Source organism: Schistocerca serialis, chromosome 2 (genome assembly GCF_023864345.2).
Source record: "Schistocerca serialis cubense isolate TAMUIC-IGC-003099 chromosome 2, iqSchSeri2.2, whole genome shotgun sequence".
NCBI lineage: Eukaryota > Metazoa > Arthropoda > Insecta > Orthoptera > Acrididae > Schistocerca > Schistocerca serialis.
The window spans coordinates 941,368,837-941,391,002 of record NC_064639.1 but is presented as its reverse complement, the minus strand read 5'-3'; the positions used below and the strand labels follow the sequence as shown (position 1 = coordinate 941,391,002).

The following is a 22,166-nucleotide window of genomic DNA, read 5'->3' as shown; positions in this document are numbered from 1 at the left end:
TTATTATTTAACATATTCTGCTTTTGTAGGTTATATTAAATTTTTGACAGAACATCTGAATTTGTGTTGCAACAATCATTTCAAATATTTTTAGAAAACACTGGAAGAAGGAAAATATGACAGTAATTCGACACATCTTTTTGGGGCATTTTTAAATAGCAATTTCACTTCTGCATGTTTCAGTAGATAAATGGTGAGTGTTGAGAAGTAGGAGAATGCCATATGGGAGAATGCCAAATGAGGACAGAGATATGGAGGGGAAGAGGTAGAAAAACGTTTATTTTTTTAGGTGGTTAATCCTTTGGATAGCAACATGATTATCACAAAATCTTCTCTTTTAGACATTTAAAGCATTTATTTCATGAAATACAAAACAGTACAAATCAGCTGTCACATTAATATATATTTATGGTTTCTGAAGTAGTATACAAGTTTCTAAAGCATGTCAAAAAATAAGTTTTGTGAAGAAAAAGAAATAGAAAATACTCTTTCTGAAGCTTTGTGCCCACATTTCTTTTTCATTTACATCAAAATAGTTTGCACTTATACTGGAAACTGTTACCAGTGAAGGAAGTGCCATGGTGGTGTAGCAATCCTGGCAAAGATGAATTTTACTGTGGCTATTTTATAACACTATTGCTTTCTTATTCTGCCATTCAATTATACAAATCATACAAATAGTTTACTATAATATCAGTACAAGAAATTTTTGATATAATGTGTGTCAATAATTGAGAAAGGCTAGTTAAATATGGTACATGTTATAATGCCCCAGGGCATATTAAACACCATTCAACTAATGTTTGTAATGTATGGTGGTATCCACAGGAATGTCAATAAATGCTTGCTTGTTACAAATCCATTTATCTTTTACAGTAATCATACCATGCAGCCATTTTGTTTTTTCAAACACAAGTTGAACACCTATATTTTCTTGGTTCCTTGATTTATTCAAGCACATGATGATATAAAAAATAGATTTCTTGGTCATGGTTATTGTGTTTTTCATTGATATCACTCATGTTCCTATGATAAATTATAAAAATTATTATACAGCTAACTAAAATAAAATAAATGGCCAAACAGAGGTATAAAAACTAAAAAAATAAAAAATAAAAAAAATAAAAAGATTTGCACATGCCTTGACAAGAGCATTAATGCACTTTCAGATCTTACCAACATTAATGGATGTAATGATGTATTATATGAAATAAGAAGATGAATATCAGTGATAACAATGTGAGCCAGTAACTATACAAATATACACATGGTTAATAGTGTAAATGAAGTTTCATTTTGTACATGATATATACAATAGTAACAATTCATATATCTGTCATAATAATGCAGTAAGCTAGCACTGATAAATGAGATTGTTGTGTGCCATTGTCTCAATTTAAGAAATATATTATAATGTAATGTATAATAATACATATAAAAATGTTTTTCTGGTGGGTAATTAAAGCCTATGTGCACTTACATCAAGCTCAGAAGCTTTTGTTTTCATCAATGTCACTGCTATGTGTAATGACATACAAAATTCATCCAATTTTGTTTCAGATCATTCCATTTTAACATTAAAAGAATAGGTGCATTCAAAATTACACTTCAAAATAATTTCATTATATTCTGATTTTCATTCTTATGAGGTTCTTCGTTTATTCCCCACGGAAGCTAAACACCGCATCCAGAAGGAAACAAACACCATTAATGATCGCCAGTGCTCCCTTTGAGAGACCCTTGTCCCTCAGGTCCCCCTTATACATGTTTTCGTAATACTGAATGCTGAGGGCACCCGCTGCCACAAAGAGAGCACAACCAGCCAGACTGTAGAAGATATCCTGAAAATAAATTTATAAATTAGGTTTGCTGCCTTTAGAGCATAAGTGTGAAGAAGAACCCCTGAATGATAGTACAGAGAAAAAAGACTTCTTTACCAATTCTCAAAATGTAAACAAGACAGAAAGAAATGAGAGGATGATGAAAACAAAAGATTTGGTGTGTGTTTGTTTATTATTGGCCACAGTGATGGATGTGGGTTGCAAACGTTCTGGAGAAATGAAGAGGCTTGCACAGTATAAACTAGCAGCAGTTGCTGCAAGAGCCTAGTATTTTGACTCAAGATTACAACACAACTTCTGATTTTTGCACATTGTGATGGAATGCGCTGGGCCCACAGCAGCAGTCTTTTTAATTCAGGGGTGAAACATTTTCACCATGCATCTAATTTTATTTATTTACCGACCAGTTTCAGAGCATTATAGTTCAATTTTCAGAGTAAATACTTCAAATGCATAGAATGAACTGTTTACATTTAACATATAATTATAATGTTCTGAAACGAGTCTGCAAATAAATAAAATTTCATAATCATGTAGTGATATTTTTTCTTCATATACACCAGCAACAACAAATGATAACAAGCAAACTGCCAGAGTAAATATATTACACAATGCTGGCTTTCATAGCTAGTATTTGCGCCCTTGATGAATTTTGTTTTTCCAGTACCGTGTTTCTTTCAAGATAGAATCATTATTATGCTAATATGTACAGAGGGGCCATAGCAATTTTTAAGGGATCCACTGTTCCTTGCTCAAATATAATTGTACTCTGCTCACACAGGTCGAAGGTAGGTAAAGAATTGATAGTCGAGCACTGAGAGCGCTGAGCGACTGATATTGTTTTCAGAGTAAATGAGTACAGCTCCATGCAGTATATCAAATCCGACTTTCAAAGCAGTGCGTTCAATTAACAATATAAACATTGCAAACTTTAGGGAAAGCCTACAGCAGCTAGACTGGGATGAAGTGTATAAGGAACCCGATGCAAACTTGAAATATAACTTATTTCACGATACATTTTTAAGGGTATTTGAAAATTGTTTTCCCAAGAAAATAGTTAAACATAATTCCAAGAAAACATATAAAAAACCTTGGCTAACTAAAGGATTAAGAATATCTTGCAACCGTAAAAGAGAACTGTATCTAACAATTGTTCAATATTATAAAAACTATTGTGCGGTACTAAGAAAAGTTATTAAAAAGTCCAGAAGCATGTGTATCATGTCTGAGATCAGTAACTCTGATAATAAAATTAAAGCAATTTGGAATATTATTGAAAGGGAAACAGGGCAACCAAGAGCACAGGAAGACTTTAATGCCATAAAACTAAATGACAAGTGTACTAACAAACAATCAGAAATTGAAAATATTTTCAATAATTATTTTTTAAATGTTATGGAGAAAATAGGATCTAGATCTTCACTAGAAGAGGCAAGGCTACTAATAGAAGAGGCCATAACTGTGCAATTTGAAACAACTGTAATTCCACCAACCTCTCCCTCTGAAATCAGTAAAATAATAAACTCACTGAACAGTAAAAGCTCTTACAGAATTGATGGCATTTCCAGCAAGGTACTTAAAGCTTGTTCCCCACAGATAAGTAGGATTCTCAGCCACGTATGTAATAGCTCTTTGGAGCAGGGTGTTTTTCTCGATAGACTGAAATATGCCATTGTAAAACCATTGCATAAAAAGGGGGATACGTCGGATGTCAAAAACTACCGCCCAGTCTCTCTTCTGACAGCTCTATCAATAATTTATGAGAAAGTAATGTATTCAAGAGTAGCCTGCCATATTTGTAAAAATAAAGTTCTAACAAAATGTCAGTTCGGTTTTCAGAAAGGTTTTTCAACAGAAAGCGCTATATACGCCTTCACTGATCAAATATTAAATGCTCTGAATAACCAGACATCACCCATTGGTATTTTTTGTGATCTCTCAAAGGCCTTTGATTGTGTAAATCATGGAATTCTTTTAGATAAGAAAAATCATTATGGTTTGAGTGGGGCAGTGCACAAATGGTTTAATTCATACTTAACTGGAAGAATGCAGAAAGGTGAAATAAATGGTTCATGTAATGTTAAAACAACAGCTGATTTCTCAAACTGGGGAGGGCTATCAAGTATGGGGTCCCACAGGGTTCGGTGTTAGGTCCTTTAATGTTCTTGATATACATTAATGACTTATCATTCCACATTGATGAAGATGCAAAGTTAATTCTTTTTGCTGATGATACAAGTATAGTAATAACATCCAAAAACCAAGAACTAAGTGATGTAATTGTAAATAATGTTTTTTTTCACAAAATTATTATGTGGTTCTCAGCAAACGGACTCTTTAAATTTTGATAAAACACAGTATATACAGTTCCGTTCAGTAAATGGCACAACTCCAGTAATAAATATAGACTTTGAACAGAAGTCTGTAGCTAAGGTAGAATTTTCAAAATTTTTAGATGTGTCCATTGATGAGAGGTTAAACTGGAAGCAACACATTGATGGTCTGCTGAAACGTCTGAGTTCAACTTCGTATGCTATTAGGGTTATTGCAAATTTTGGTGACAAGAATCTTATTAAATTAGCTTACTACGCCTACTTTCATTCATTGCTTTCGTATGGCATCATGTTCTGGGGTAATTCATCGTTGAGTAGAAAAGTATTCATTGCTCAAAAACGTGTAATCAGAATAATTGCTGGAGCCCACCCACGGTCATCCTGCAGACATCTATTTAAGGACCTAGGGATCCTCACAGTAACCTCACAGTATATATATTCACTTATGAAATTTGTTATTAATAATCCAACCAGGTTCAAAAGTAATAGCAGTGTGCATAGCTATAACACCGGGAGAAAGGATGATCTTCACTATGCAGGGTTAAATTATGCTCCCACAAAAGTCTTTGGTCACCTACCAAACAGCATCAAAAGCCTGACAGATAACCAACTAACATTTAAAAATAAATTAAAAGAATTTCTAGATGACAACTCCTTCAACTCATTGGCTGAATTTTTAAATATAAATTAAGGGGGGGGGGGGGGGGGACACAACAACAACAACAACAACAACTTAAACATTAGTGTCATGCAATATTTTGTGTAATGTAATATCTTGTACAGACATCTTTTATTAACCTGACACGTTCCATACCATTACTACGTGTCGTATTCATGATCTATGGAACAAGTATTAATCTAATATAATCTCTAATCTAATCTAGTCAGTGGTTGTTGTAATGGCATACTGGGAGGAGACTTTTCGTACAGGCTGAGTTTCCCCATAACCATGGGCTGACCCTCAGCAAACCTTAAGAATGATACTGGAGGTGACAAAGTATTTGTTTTGGCCAAAAGTGATCATAAAGTTACAGAGTGTCAATATTATGCATTTGCATCTACTGCACCAGCCAATGGAATGCAGTGTGGATCACGTGTGCAGATTACTATCCCAGCATGTGATAAAATTTCAAGGTATCTTGACTCTTGTTGAGCTTATATGTGAATAGATGTGTACAACAAAGGTACTGACCAAGGGCAGTGGCAAGGGGAGGGGAGGTGCTATGGGAGTTATAGTAGCCCCCCCCCCCCCCCCCCAGTGGAGTATCATATTACCTTGGGATAAAATGACTTCAGAAATCAGCAAATATATTATTCCAACAGATTCAATCTTTTTTTTAAAAATAATTATGTAACAATAAAGGTTACAATGTATTTCAAACACATCTTAACAAAAGAATAAGAGCAGCAAACAGCTTACTATCCAAACCAATAAATATCATTTAATTTAAAATGGGCATTTTATTATTTATTAATACACATTTTTTACCATGAACTTCAAAACAGTTACCAAAAACTACTTTAAGCAAAACCAAATTTTACCAATTTGTCGGTGTAGGACCCCAACTCTCCTTTTGTTAAGCGTTATCACATTCCCCAAAACCTCTCCCCCCCCCCCCCATTAGCCCCCCACCATTGACCAACTTCAAGAATCGCCCCTGGTAGTGACTATCTCTTATTTCATCTGACACTAATATATTACCTTACTCATTGCAAACTTATGTGATCTTTGATTACTGCAGAACCTCTGTTCCTCGAATACAGTGTTACTGAATAGCTTAAATCTGACAAACATCTCTCATATCAGTTAAAACCGATCAGCTGTTATCCATCAAGGAGTGGTCAGTAAAGTAAAATATCAAGCTGCTAGATTATTAACTCTCCAAGATAGCAACTTTAATAGGGGGTGTTTCATTTTGGTTACCATGCCTAGGACCTATTCTTATGACTGATCAATAATGAATATTAAATCCTGCAGAGTGTTATGCAATGTAACTTAAAGTAAAATATTGTGCAAAGGAGAACTGTCATTTGGCCTGTATAGTGCAATAATACCTTGTATATCACGAACAAACTTGTTTTCACTATATCAGACAATAGAAGCTGTGCTAATCAAGTGCAGACATTAAAATTTGCATGTATAACTGTGAAATTAAGACATTAAAGGAAGACACACGTGGATATAGTTGCAATGGAATAGGTCAAATATTCATCAGAAAGTTAGTGGAGAAGCATTTTCCATTGCTTTTATGACTGAAATTGCTGTTTGAAGAGTTAAAATCAATTGCTTTCATACGGACCCATAAACTTTAATGCATATGTTAGATTCAACACATGATAATTGTTGAGTGATGTTACAGAGAGAAGCAAAGCTAAAAAGTAGGGTTTGCAAAGTGATGCTACATGCCACTGCAGCAAATACACACAAGGAGTATCAATACAGCAGAGAAACCACATTGAACTGTGACTACAGCAACTTAAGTGGCAAAATAGGGAATATCAGGCACCGAGCTTGACATGTAGTGGTGAAACCCCAAGCTATTTATCAGCTCCACCATCTGGCAGCTGAACTTGTGACTTCAAGCAACTACAGCCATACCGTGTGGTGAGTTATTCGACTGCAACAATGCCAGCACAAGAAGTGAGTACAAGGAGAACGAATGCATGACATGAGCAGCCCTACACAAATAAAGGTACGCCAGCATCAGATATCAAACATCACAACTTGCTAGCTGCAGTGGGCGAGTGAAGACAATCTGCTAGTGCTATACTAAACCATATGACACAATCTTCAGAGGAATTACATCTATTTATCTTCACCCCACATTCAGTGCTAAAACACATGTGATTTCAGTAAATAAAATTTAAGTCTTCATCGAGCCTGCTGTGAATGACTATGTCCACTGCATTTATTAACATTTCCAACAGTTTTATCACAATTTTATTTCTGCCCTGTAATTGTCTTTCATTTTGATCATTGTTTCTTTGAAGTACACAACAGTGCCAGAAACTGACCTCCACTCTATGCCCATCTTAACTTTTGAGTTTCTCTTACTTGGTTAGACATCAGTATTACAGGGTGTACATAAAGTCTGGGAACACTTTCAATTATTTGCACAAGAATTAAACATTGTACAGATGTCATACATATTACATTTTGAAGAGAAACTCTGAAAGATTTTTTTACAAACATTCGATATGCGAACCATGAGTGACCCGACAGATGTCTATACGGTAATCGAATTCTTGCCTTACCCATCCCAGAATGGCATCGTCAACTGTGGCAGTCACTTCCCGTATTCTCTCCCTGAGCTCGGCTACATCATGTGGTAGAGGTGGTACGTACACCAGATCTTTAATGTGTCCCCACAGAAAAAAAATCACACGGAGTGAGATCTGATGATCGGGGAGGCCATTTCATGAAACAGTGAAACAGCTGTCCCCTTGTGTAGCACAGCCAATCCATCGATGCCGCAGCTCCGTGTTCAGGTACCCACGAACTTCACGATGAAACTGGGGTGGAGCTCCATTCTGCTGAAAGATGAACAGAGTGTCCAATTGCACTTGAAACATCAGCCATTGGTGCAACATGTCCAAGTAGGAATATCCAGTGACAGTGCTCACGGCGAAGAAGAATGGCTCGTACAGTTTTTGATGTGACAAGGCACAAAAAACATTTACCTTTTGGAAATCATGCTCAAATTCAATGCATTCGTGTGGATGCTTTGTACCCCAGATTAGACAATTATACCTGTTCACTTTCCCGTTTGTGTGAAAAGTGGCTTCATCACTAAAAATTAAGTGATCAACAATGCCATCCCCATCCTCATTCAATTGGGCAACTGTGAACAAAACTCAAAATGCTCGTCTTTGTCGTCATTTCTGAACTTCAGCTCTAGCTCCAATTTGAATGGTTTCATAGACAGCTTCTGTCCACACTGTCATTGGAGCCATTTCGAGTTCACAGGATGCACAACACAACGATTTCTTTGGACTCCTTATGAATGTCTCTAGTACGCGCACCACATTCACTTCACTCACACTGGGACATACGCTTCTCTTTGCCAGGCACAAGCAATCTGTCATAACGAATTTGTTGTGCCAGTGGTAAATGACCTTCCTTGTTGGTGGCTTCTTACCATGCTTGGATCTAAACATCCATTGAACAGCTGTAGCATACTTGTTTTTATCAAACTCCAACACACAGAAAGCTCACTCAGCACCTGAACTCACCGTGTTTGCAACTAGCGCTGACTATCGGCAAATTACCAAACTACGCTGTGGCCATATACATGAAAAAAACTTTCAGGGCTTCTCTTCAAAATGACATATGTATGACATCTGTACAATGTTTGGTTCTTGTGCAATAAATAATTGATAGAATTCCTGGATTTCATGTACACCCTGTACTCCTACTTCTTTTCCTCTTTCATCTCTGGTCCTTATCTGCATTTCCATGATTTAAAACTTCTTATTTTATCTCAGATTTTTGAAGATTCTCTTCATCCGTAAGTGTCATATTTTCTGATTCTTTTTTTATTCTGTCTTCCATTACTGACCTGAAAGTCATGATTTCTTCTCTAGCCCCCTCCTCTTCTATGCAGCCAGAACTGCTTATCACGCAGTGGCTCCTCAGTTTTTCCTTCTGTACATCTTCATGTATTATGCACAGAATTTACAAGTATGAGGCATAAAACTGGCTTTGTATTACATCCCTTGCCATATAGGATTTCATTCTTTCATTGACTTCACAAGACACCCATTATCTTTACACTTTTGATGTGATAACCTCTCCAAACCTAAAAATTTATTCTTTTGTTAGTCTGCTGAATTATCCTCAACACTTCCTATCACTAAGTTCAATGGCATCAGAGAATTTTCACTCTGTCTTGCTCTCTTTATTGATCAATATCAAGCTTCATTACACATTCCTTCTCCTTTATTGTTTTTCATTTCCTCCTACTACTCACCACTATCAAGTCATGATACAGATCCACAGCCACACAGTGGTATACTTTACAGTCCAGCATCTGATTCCACTATCTTTATCTAGTCATGTAACAAACAACTCCTTTCTGATGGTATTTTCTCAAGTCAATTGAAGTGTATCACACACCTCTAGAAAGCTTTCTCCTTTCTCATTAGTTTCACCAAGCTCCTATTCTCTGCTAATTATACCTTCTTTCTGTCCCTAGGACAATGTTCCATTCTCCCATGACTATGCAGTTTTCTTTTCCCTACACATACTTTTTCAATTATTTGATTTTCTTGCATATATGCTGTATTTTATCATTGTCTTTTTGACATATGGACAAGTAAAGTTGGAAAATGATTGTCACTGTTGGTTTCATTTCATTCTGGAGCATAATTTGACCATTAGAATGTAAACAATAACTTATTGTGTTTCCTTCTTTTTGTCCATAACATAATATAAGAGGTAATGTAAGAGGAAGTTATTCAAGGTTCTTCGGTGTCATCTGAAACATTTTTTGCAATACCTGCTCTCAAAACAGGAATAATTATTAGTGTAAACGAAATACCCTAAAGAAATTAATAGCAGAATGTTAGTATTTGGAAGAATGGACCCAGCAATAGGTAGACGTTAGACATTAATTATATGCATAAAAAGAAATATAACATAAGCAGCAGCAACACAGATGGTGTCTAATGGAAATGAGATGGAAACAACTTTGAAGCCTCCAAAAATGTAGTTACAGGCAGACAAGTCAAGGAGGAGGGACAAACATAATATGAGACAGAACAGTGTTCTAAAGGGAAAATTATTGTCCACGAAGGAATACAGAAAATTTAAGATAGCCTCCAGTAAGTACCAGGTAAACATCAAGAATGATAACAGACGGTTATCTGGTAAGCTGAAGGGGTGAAAACGAATTACTTTGTTTTAATAAATTTAGTACAACAAACTACATGGATCCAGGTAGGAGTGACATCATCAACAAATTGAAAGCAGACCAAGATAGACATTGGGGAGTCTTAAAAAACACACAGCAGGCAAATACAACTGGAACTGTCCAAATATGGAGAAATTCCAAATTTCACAATTCATTTAATTTACACATGATCTTATTTTCTATTTCATATAATTTCTGCACCGATGCATGTATTTAAAATTTTGAAAACTATACTTGCTTCAAAAGAATTGATGCAGATAGTGTTGACCTCAATTTCTTAATTTATTATTTTTAATTTTAATTGTAAAGACACACCATAATTATTACTTGAACTCCAATGTTGAAATCTTTCCTTCAGAACATTAGACAATATAATCAAGAGTGAACTGAAAGACAAACGAAATAACATGAAGATAAATATAAGGGAATTCTTACCACTCTTCTTCCAACAGGTTGTCCAGTAAACATTCCAACGAAAATACCAATCAGGATAACAAGGAAGCCACCAAATGTTCCACAGATGATAAGCTGTTCATTTGCATCTTTTGCAGCAAAGCTGTGTAGATGCAAACCTATACACGTGATTGTTAATGCCTGAAAGGTAAATATAATGTATTAACAATATGCAAATTTCAGTTTAAGTAACTATCTCCTTTAAGGGCACATTAGACTTCTCTCAGGTGCACTAGTACATTTTGTATTACTACTTTTATGTTGAAACCCAAAAATTATAAATCATTAACAAAAGTCAGTTTATCTCATGATACACAGTATTTGTATCTTCTGTTTGTGTACTGGTAACATGTATTTATAAACTTTGACATACAAACTTAGATTGTTTCTACAGTCATCAGTCTTCTAACTGGTTCAGTGCGGCCTGCCACGAAATCCTCCCTTGTGCCAACCTCATCATCTCAAAATAGCCTCACACTGAATGTCCTCAATTACTTGTTAGATGAAATTATTTGCTTTATGTGAGGGTTGTACCAAAAGTAAGGTTCCCATATTTTTTACAAATAGAAGACATTGTTTATTGTTATTAATTTATGCATCGCTGAAAAGCTTACATTTTTGTCCATTTTTTTCGACACACTTTTGAAGACAGTGCTCCAGATTTTGTATCTCTAGGTCAAAGAAGTCTCCCATCAACCCATTGGGGAAGCGTGTGACATCTGATCAGACTTCGTCATTGCTCTTCAAGCATTTGCCACCTAAGTGTTCCTTTACCTTGGGGAAGAGGTGATAATCGCTGGGGGCTAAGTCTGGTCTGTACAGGGGATGGGGCATAACAGTCGACGTGAAGAAGGACTACACCCTCCGTCAGTCGTCGTCTCCAGCGATTCTGGATTGCTCACCGGATGGTCAATGTTTCACTATACCTGTCTGAGTTTATTGTCGTACCAGGTTGAATGAAATCGATGAGGAGTACCCCCTTCTGATCCCAAAACACAGTCACCATAAACTTTCCTACCGACTGTGTTTGTTTGAATTTCTTTGGTGGTGTTGAACTGGAGTGACACCACTGACGAGATTGTTGTTTTGTTTTGGGGGGTGTAACGAAACACCCACGTTTCATCTCCCGTGATGAACGAGCCCAACAACTTCTCCTTGTTGCCTCCCCCCTCAAACTGTTGAAGAAACTTGTGAGCACAGTCAAGGTGTTGCTCCTTGTGGCTGTCAGTCAGCATCCGGGGCACCCAGCGAGCACTCACCTTGCGATAACCCAATGTTTCTTTTAAAGTTCTTCAGGAATGCATTCAACAAGTTCATGGACAGTGACCCTCTGATCTTTGAGCAGCTCACTGTTGATCTTCTGGACAATCGCATTCAAAACCGGTGATCTTAAACTCTGTTCTTCATCACGAACTTCCATGCGACACTCAGCAAAAGCCCTGCACTATTTGTGGACTTGCTGAACAGACATGCACTCTTCACCATAAACCTCAGTCAGTTGCCGATGAATCTACACAGGCGGTAACTTCCTTATGTGGAGAAACCGGAGTAATGCTCAAACCTCGCACTTCGCGGGAGCGGCGATCAACACTTCCATCTCTGACGGTTGCCAAGCCAACACTGAGCAACGTAGCAAATCACGGATGGGCAGGCTCGAGAGTGAGGGAACCATTGTGCACGGCACTGTTGTCGGATTTAGCCTAGCACCTTCCCTCAAGGCTGTAGCTCATTGGGAACCTTACTTTTGGTACAACCCTTATACTACAGTCACACTTTCATTGTGACTACTGTCTATTATTTTCAGTACCAAGTACCACCATCAGGCCACCTACTTGGGAAGCAAACTTGATGACTGTGCACAGGGGATGGCCTGATGATAATACATGGTACTTAAACCAGTAGACGGTAGGTTAAATAAAAATGTGACTGTAGATAAAAGTAAATATGTTTCTCTGATATTGTTGTTCGCTGTTCAAACTTACAGTATGTTGGGAATACGTGTTTCTTAGATGTATTCCAATCTCTGCCTTCCCCTTCAGTTTTTAACTTCTACAGTTCCCTCTAGTACCATGGAAATTATTACTTGATGTCTTAACAGGTGTCCTATCATCCAGTCCCTTCTTCTAGTCAGTAATTTTCCGCAAGTTCATTTTTTTCTCCGATTTTATAGCAAAACATTTCAAGTGCTTCATTTCTCCTCTTTTTTGGCTTTTCCACCATCTATGATTCACTGTAATACAAGCTGTGAGCCAAATGCACAAGTTCAGAAATTTCTTTATCAAATAAATAAAGTCTATTGTCAGGTACTAGTGGACTCCTTGTGATTAAAGATGCTCCCTTTGCCTGTGGTAGTCTTCTTTTTATGTCCCACTTGATCTGACCATTATGCATTATTTTGCTTCCATGGTAGCAGAATTCCTTCACTTCATCTGCTTTGTAGACACTAATTTTGATGTTAAGTTTATCACTAATCTCATTTATGTCACTCCTCATTACGTTTGTCTTTCTTCACTTTCCTCTCAATCTCTATTCTGTTCTCATTAGACTCTTAATTTCATTCGACAGGTCCTGTAATTCCTCTTAACTTTCACTGAGGATAACATCTTTGAATCTTATCACTAACACCCATTTGCCCTGATTTTTTAAACCCATTATTGAATCCTTCTTTCATTTTTGTCATTGCTTCTTTGATTTATAGATTGTACAGTTGGGGTAAGAAACTGCATATCTGTCTGACAGCCATCTGAGAACTTCATTCTTGCTTGATCTTTCATTCTTATCGTTCCCTCTTGTTCTTGTACATATTGCACATTACCCATCTTTCCCTGCAGCTAACACCTATTTTTCTGAGAATTTCAAATGTCTTACATCATTTTAAACTGTTGAATGCTTTTTATAGGCTGACAAATCCTCTGAAAGTAATCTTGATTTTTCTTTCATCTTGCTTCTTTTATCAAGCACATCAGAACAGCAGCTCTGGCTCCTTTACCTTTCCAGAAGCCAATCTGCTTGTCATCTGTCAGCTCTTTGTTTTCCATTCTTCTGTATATTATTCCTGTCAGGAACTTGTATGCATGAGCTGTTAAGCTGATTGTGTGATAATTCTCACACTTATCTGCCCTTGCTGTTTTTGTGGTTGTGAGGATGATATTTTTCCAAAAATCAGTTGGTATGTTTCCAGTCTCATAGATTCTACACACCAACTTAAATAGTCAATTGGTTGTCCACTCACCCAATTGGTTTTAGAATTTCTGAAGAAATGTTGTCCATCCCTTCTGCCTCATTGCATCACAAGTCTTCCAAAGCTCTGTTAAACATGAAGTTCTAGACGAAGAGGCTCTAACTGTACTCAAGATGCAGCTCCCTTAACCCTTCCTCCTATGTGGAGAATTTAATGCATAAAATATAATTTGGGGCTTCACAACCACATACCCCATGGGCAGAGCAATTCAGAGTCTTCTAATGTCATCACATACATGTCTGCTAAACATGGGGCACTTCACCACTGCAACAGAATCATTCACTGCTATCTATTGCTCAGTCAGGCAATGTGGATGCTGCATCTTCATGTTTTCAAGGCACAAAGACTGTTCCATAAAATTTCAGGCATGCAGCCACATAAATTCAGCTTCTTCTTCTAATATTTCAGCTGAATACTGTCCAGCCATCTTCAGAGTGAGCTGATGTGACTAATGCTCCAGCACCTGCTCCGTCCTTTTAAACCCGAGAACTGAGCATGCAGTGGTTCGGTCCTTGGTTTAAAAGGACCATACAGTTGTTCGGTCATCGGGCTTAAAAGGATGGAGCAAGTGCTGGAGCATTAGTCACCTCGGCTCACTCTGAAGATGGCTGGATGGTATTCAGCTGAAATATTAGAATTTATGCGGCTGCACTCCTGAAATTTTATGGAACAATGTGGATGCTGCACAGCCAGCTTTCTGTATCTGAACAATGTGAAGCATCCAGAATTGGGTGCATCGTACTACCAAAATTATCCACCCCCATTGCTGCAACCATTGCACAGTCCTCAGGACAGCTACAAGGACAACCTGTCCATCAGCTTAACAACAAAATAATGCCTCTATGTAGCAGAGACAAGCAGATGGCTCTGTCCAACTGCATTAGTTTAGGTGCCAGCAAACTGCTGCGAATCTAGCACCCTTTCACGTAATGAGAGCGAAATGTTGCCAAGTTATTGGAGAGTGTAAGAAGAGATCATGGCTATAATTCATGAACATCATAAACTAAACCATTAAGGTTGTCTGGGAGACCATGCACAATGCTACAACAAAAATTTTTTGTTGCTTATCCAGTGATATAAAATGTTTGACAGACAACAAAGTAAAATTTGAAAACAAACTGAAAAAGTTTCTCCTTGACCACTCCTTCTATTCCATTGAAGAATTTCTATTATTGTAATGTGTAACAGATAGTGGGTAGGAATTAAAGTAACTCACATTGTATACACTGTCAGGAAAAAGTAGTACATCTGGAAAGACAGCATCGCTTTTGTCCTCGTGATGACATATGCCTCCTGGGGGATAGTAAATGTACTGATAATGGTTCCTTTCACAAAATTTCCATGCAAGTTGGTATCAGTGGTCACATAAACATTCTCACACTTGTAGAACAGGTTCCGGGCGTCCGCACAGCACAGACATCTGTTGGGATTGTCAAATTGTTGAAAGGGCAGCAGTGGCAGATCATACAGCTACCAAAGCATTGATAAGAGGGCTTGTGAGCCCAGACATATCAACACGAATTGGTGTGGACAAGTTATTAACAGTGGGACTATGGGCATGCATTCCTCTATCCCATCTTCTACTCATGCCACAGCATCAGTATGTACAGCATGTCTGGTGCCATCAGATGATCATTTGCAAGATAGAATAGCTCACCCTGGTCTTCAGCAATGAAAGCAGGTCCTGCCTGCATGCAAGCGATGGTCATTTGCATGAACGACACAGACCCGCTGAGCATTGTCTCATAGATTGCATTCATCCAAAACACACTGGCCCCAACCCAGGCCTTATGGTCTGGGGTGTGATAAGCTACAATTCTCGTTCATCTTTGGTGTATGTGGAGGGGATGATACCAGCACTCATTAGACTCATTCTTTTGCCCTCCTTGCAACAGGGAGGTGATATGTTGTTCCAACAGGATAATGCTTGCCCACCCACTGCCTGTGAAACTCAATGTGCTTTGCAAGATGTGCAGCAAATTCCCTGGCCAGCACGATTTCTGGACTTGTCTCCAATTGAGCATATGTGAAATATGATGGGAGGAAAAATGATTCACCAACCAACAACTCCTATAGAACTACACTCATGCTCATAAATTAAGGATAATGCTGATACATGGTGAAAGAATGCTCTGGTGGTCGGTTTGCGGGTTTAAATCACCTCAGGGTATGACCATGCAGTGTATTTGACCTGCGGTCGTCGCACGGAGGCGCTGGCAGCAGTTCACATACACAGAGGTGTGTTGGTGCATGTCAGAGTATGGTCCAGCGAGTAAGTGTGCAGATGTTTTCAGACGTGTTAATGGTGACTGTGTGTTGAAAATGGCTCAAAGAACACATATTGATGACATTGTGAGGGGTAGAATATGAGGGTGACTGGAGGCTGGTCAAACACAGCAGGTCGTAGCATGGGCCCTCCATGTGCCACAAAGTGTGATCTCAAGATTATGGCAACAATTCCAGCAGACAGGAAAGGTGTCCAGGTGCTAAAGTACAGGATGTCCACAGTGTACAACACCACAAGAAGACCAATATCTCACCATCAGTGCCTGCAGACGGCCATTGGAGTACTGCAGGTAGCCTTACTCGGGACCTTACTGCAGCCACTGGAACAGTTGTCTCCAGACACACAGTCTAAAGACGACTGAACAGACATGGTTTATTTGCCCGGAGACCTGCAAGGTGGATTCCACTGACCCCTGGTCACAGGAGAGCCTGTAAAGCCCGGTGTCAAAAACACAGTACATGCTCATTGGAACAGTCATCCCAGGTTATGTTCACAGACGAGTCCAGGTATAGTCTGAACAGTGAGTCTTTCCAGGTTTTCATATGATATGAACCAGGAACCAGATACCAACCACTTAATGCCCTTGAAAGGGACCTGTATGGAGGTCGTGGTTTGATGGTGTGGGGTGGGAGTATGACTGGTGCATGTACACCCCTGCATGTCTTTGACAGAGGAACTGTAGCAGGTCAGGTGTATCAGGACATCATTTTGGACCAGTATGTCCACCTTCTCAGGGGTGCAGTGGGCCCCACCTTCCTCCTGATGGATGATAATGCATGGCCCCACCGAGCTGCCATCGTGGAGGAGTACCTTCAAACAGAAGATATCAGGCAAATGGAGTGCCCTGCCTTAGGCGAATGGAGTGGCCTGCCTGTTCTCCAGACCTAAACCCCATCGAACATGTCTGGGATGCTCTCGGTCGACATATCGCTGCACGTCTTCAAACCCCTATGACACTTCAGGAGCTCCAACAGGCACTGGTGTAAGAATGGGAGGCTATACCCCAGCAGCTGCTCGACCACCTGATCCAGAGTATGCCAACCCGTTGTGCAGCCTGTGTACATGTGCATGGTGATTATATCCCATATTGATGTCAGGGTACATGCACAGGAAAGAGTGGCGTTTTGTAGCACATGTGTTTCTGCACGGTTTTCTCAACTTATCACCAATACCGTGGACGTACAGATCTGTGTCGTGTGTGTTACCTATGTGTCTATGCTATTAGTGCCAGTTTTGTGTAGTGTCACGTTGTGTGGCACCACATTCTGCAATTATCCTTAATTTATGAGCATGAGTGCACATAAGCATGTCAATCAGGTGTGGAATAATGTATCCCAGGACAATATCTGCAATCTGTACGATCAACTGGATGCCATATTCAGAGCCTTCATTGCCACCCTTGGAGGCTACAACACATTGGGTGTTTCAGCATGGGCAATACCTGGTACTTAAGAACTGCTTGTGCTATGGATCTGCAAACGTAATCGGTTCATGTACTCAGTATGCACTGTTGCAACAATAAATCTTTAGTGAACTGGAAACCTCTAAAAGGGTGTACTAATTTTTTCTGGCAGTGTATTTAAAATAAGGAAATAAACAAATAAAAATAAAACAATCTATTAAATGTTAAGCATGTAGCCCATCTTTACAAATTAATTTGTGATGTGACTGTAAGATGACTCATTCCACATCATTATGACTTATCAGGCAAAATGATCTATGGAATGTGAAACTAAGTAACTAACTATGATAAATAAAGAACAGTGAAGTATTGTACTCACAATTTCCAGAAACTTCAGGATTGATACTTTGCTGACGTTAGCCATTGTTTATTCTGTAAGAATAAAATAAAGGAGTCATTTTAGTTTGAATGAACACTCAAAAAGCTTTAGATAGAAAATCTTATAACAGCACAGACATATTCACTTCGTACATCAAGTTTGTAAATAACATACATGTATATAAGTGTTCACAATGAGGTAGCACAATACTGAAAAATTTAAGCATTCATCTCAGGACACTTGACAGAAGATGAATGTGGCATCACAGCTGTGACGTTTTACAAAAGATCACAGCACCCATACTATAGTTGGGAACCAGCCATTTTTATGTCTTCCCATTAGAAAGTGGAGATACATCTATTGACAAACTCTTAACAAGCAATCTGCTTTCACTCATTCATTCGTTGTGTTCTGTGGTTCCCATTACAAAGGAGAACCTTCAGGGACATGGAATGAGTCAAGGAATACCTTAACAAAAGACAAAGAAACCGCAGAAACTTTATTTGTGTCAACAATATACTACCATCATACTGCTTCATGTTATTCGTACTTATAGTAGCTAAATTCAATCAAGTGAATTTGCATGACAGGCTTGCAGCTCATTTCTCTTGACATACTAAAATATAACATTCATTTATTTACTCATTCTTCACATTCCATAATCCATATAATGAATGATAACTTCCAGGGATCTGGTATGACTAACGTTATATATTAACAGACAGAATCAACCACTGCAGACTACTTCTATAACATATACTAACAACCAATACAACTAGCGATCTTAATTCACATAGTTAAAAAACTGAAATTGTGTGTGTGTTGTGGTGGGGGCAGTGGATTTTAGTAAAAAAGCAGAAAAGTCTAGTCTTCATACACCACATACTTATCTGCTGTTTCTATCTAACATTTGAAACTAATGTATTTATATATATGTAACTTTACACAGAATGCTGTCAGCTGACTATATGGTGGAAAGTTAAGAACCTGTTTAATGTGACCTTTACTGTAGACCAGAATTTACATACTCAAGTCCAAATATTCTCATAAATTACAGAATAAATTAACTAATAAGGTACTGTTTTACTTTGTTTTAAAATATTTGGGGATCTTCAATTTCCACAGTGATTTCTGCCAACAACCATTTAAAGACTTCTGCAACAGAATATAAATTCCAATACAAACTCTAGAAAGGGACACTATTCTGCATCAAAGTTATTTTTCCTTATAGTTTTGTGGCTGTGAATTTCAGTTTGTCTTAAATTCATTCTTATTATTAGCTTCAAATACAACTATAGAATAAATGTGTTGGTATGTCAGTGTAAAAAACCCAAGGTCTTGTTTAATTGTTGACTTCATGCAATAAATTTACTGCACACTACTGTAAGATAAATACTTTTTTTGCCTAGCTGAATTGCCTCAGAAAATAGTAATAAAAATAATAATGTATATCAGAGCAAATAAAAACTTTTTATATTTTTTTTTTTTTTATATAAAGGTGAAGGAATGGAAATGTGGGAAAAAGACTGAACAAGATGACAAGGAGTGAAGTGTGTGCTGTTATGAAACTTCCCGGCTGAGTAAAACTGTGTGCTGGACCAGGACTCGAATATGGAACTTCACTTGCAAAAGACAAGATTTTAGGTTCAGGACTCAGAGGCAAAAGATTTAGTTGGAAACAAGAGAAAAGATTTGTATACAGTCAGAGCCAGTCTATACAGTTTTACAACTGTAAGGTGGCCTGCAAAACCTATATCAATGTAAATCAGTATTGTAAGAAATAAAGAAACTCTGTGATATAGGTCTATAAACAATGCTCTTGTTAAATTATGATAAGTTTGAAGTTCTGTGACATGTCAAAGACTACTCTCTGCAGGATCACTGAGATACGTTTATTGTAAAAGTAAACATTAACGTAATTGCTTCTCTGGTCGACTACAGTTTGATTCGAGCGGTGGTGATGTAATGCAAGACTATAAGACAAGCAGCAAACTGGAAGGAATTCTGGTATTCGTGACTGAAACGAGAAAGTGGGGCTTGCGCTGAGGACAAGGTGTGGCGCTCTCTGAACCTCGAAAGTTCTTGGGCGACTCTGGCATCTGCCAGGAGTTGATTACGTAAGAGCCAAAGGGGGCCAAGGCCATCCCTTGCTCCCCCTCCACCCACCTTTCTCCTTCTTCACGATGCCGTACACTGCGTGCCCCTTCCTGTGGCACGAGCGGACCGACGCAACGGCGCTGACCTCACCGCGGAAATGACGGTCTTAATGGTGACGTCATCGTTCTTCCCTGCAGGTAGCTGTCCCCACGCTGTTCTATATGGCGCACGCCAGTTGTGATCGACTATGAGAGTATGTGTGGCGCGAAGCTTTACGAACAGCAGCAGTCGTGTCGCAATTCGCGGAGAACAACTTAAATTCCTGTGCACCTACAAGGAGATTTTTGGCCCAAGACGCAATCAACGGTTTGCCTCTCCAGAGTTCCTCAAACAACTCCAAAAGCTGGTTAGACGTGCTTCGTGAGCGCCTTTTCGTTAACAGGCGCCATAGCCGAACTGAATCGGAAAAAAAAACCTGTTGAGTTGTTGATGATAATCGCAATATTGCACTCCGAGTTAAGTGCATTCATCCATGACTCGCCAGTGCTCTCGGGCTCCGGTCACAGTGGCACCGATATCGGTGGATTTCTATTCCGACGACGACCGACATCGGCCGAAGACGGCCGATCATTTCAAATCAGTATTCCACTATTTTTTGTTTTGTTTTCTTTAGCGCGGTCGCACTGTAGCCGATTTAGTCGCTTGGACGTAGAGACATCGGACGACAATCTGCTAAATTCGGATAAGTTTGTTTTCTTCGATCAAATCGACCGACGTTCTCACACACTTCATTTGGACTGTGAGAATCGGGCAAGTCTAACCCAAGAAAGAGAGATTCTGTGGCGCCCGGAGGATGAACAATATCATAACCGGTATATTGTTCGGAATCTATGTACTGAAATCTCAGGTTTATTGGAAACCACAAGCAGGCAAATTCCTTATCAAAAATTTTGGGCGTAAATTACAACGTCAAAAAATAATACTTTCGGGTGAGAAGGTTGGCGTCTTAAGCTTCTAATTACCGTGGTGGGTCTTCTTTGAGTTGTGATAGGTGAGCATTAGCTAGTCTACAAATTATTATTACTGCTTATTGGCGTTTTTATATCTATAGAGTAATGATTCTGCTATATGAAGTGGTTTGCAATTGTGGTGTATGTGTTTTTATTTTTCAGTGCTTTGGGTGTTGAGAGTACCTTTTCTAAACTTAATGCTTAGATCTTTCACACGTATGCTGAAGGTCAGTCACTGACGTTAATTCACGTAAGGCAGCAAAATTTCAAACAATCTTGCTTTTCACTGTCACCAAGAATCGCTGCACAATTTCAAACAAATACAGCAAAACATCCAGTTTGTTATCTTTCTTTTCACTGTTACCAAGAATCATCTCGAGTATGTTACAGAACGTCTCCCTTCATCTCATACATCCTTAAAAGTTGTCTCGTTATTCTGATAACTGACGACAGAGTGAAAACTAATCATGTTGTATTCGAGACAGATTAGCTCACTTACATGCACTTGGCATCTTTTTAAGAACAAAAACGGCAATGCAGCGCTCGTCTCCAAGCACAGAGGCTTCGTGGTATCCATCCTACATTTGGAGGTTAATGTCTAACGTACTTCATAGAGAGAGTAGATTCAACCTAACCTAACCTCCTTGACACTGCCACAATCAGCCGGAGATAGTACACAGTGTTACCAACTACCGGCCGATGTTATCGGGCGACCTCTAGCGATGGAGTCCGACGAGCGTTTTCGGTGCCAGTGTGAACGCAGCCTTGAGAGTATCAATCCTGTAGATGCGCTCTGTGTATCGTGGGTGCGTCGTAAAGTTTACGCGAGCCGGCATCGTAAACAGAGCCCGTTGCGGAACCGGCTGTTGAGTCATCAGCGACGACACACTTTCGTCTACCTCCAGGGCAGACGGCGCTCCGCCCATACTAACACAGCTCCAGCACCTGCTGGCGTAAGCCTTGAGCCTGCTAAGATCAAGTTGCGGTAACCAATCAGTTACAGGATCTTCTGAAACGGACACTAAGGGGGCTATTTATGCTACTAAACGGGTAAACAAGGGCACGTTGCGTCTCTAACGCCTTCCACGTGCAACAAAAATTTTATTTTCATTATTTCATACAGTTACTGGCCAAATTTAAAACGTTGTCATAATCCACTCATTTAGAACTACAGTCGTTTGTTAACGGTTTGACACAGTATGTCAATTATT

The 22,166-nt window shown here is 38.8% G+C and overlaps 1 protein-coding gene across 1 annotated transcript in view; it reads right to left on the bottom strand.

The window, feature by feature from the left end:
- Window positions 1–330: 330 nt before the first annotated feature.
- LOC126458316 (uncharacterized) overlaps window positions 331–22,166 on the bottom strand; it is a 104,338-nt gene continuing 82,502 nt past the window's right edge. Inside the window, exons 2-4 of the mRNA XM_050095267.1 lie at window positions 17,849–17,901; window positions 10,522–10,680; window positions 331–1,841 (exon numbers count right to left, since the gene is read on the bottom strand). Coding sequence (XP_049951224.1) covers window positions 1,659–1,841; window positions 10,522–10,680; window positions 17,849–17,893 — 387 coding nt within the window. The 5' untranslated portion in view covers window positions 17,894–17,901 and the 3' untranslated portion in view covers window positions 331–1,658. The remainder of the gene's footprint in view (window positions 1,842–10,521; window positions 10,681–17,848; window positions 17,902–22,166) is intronic.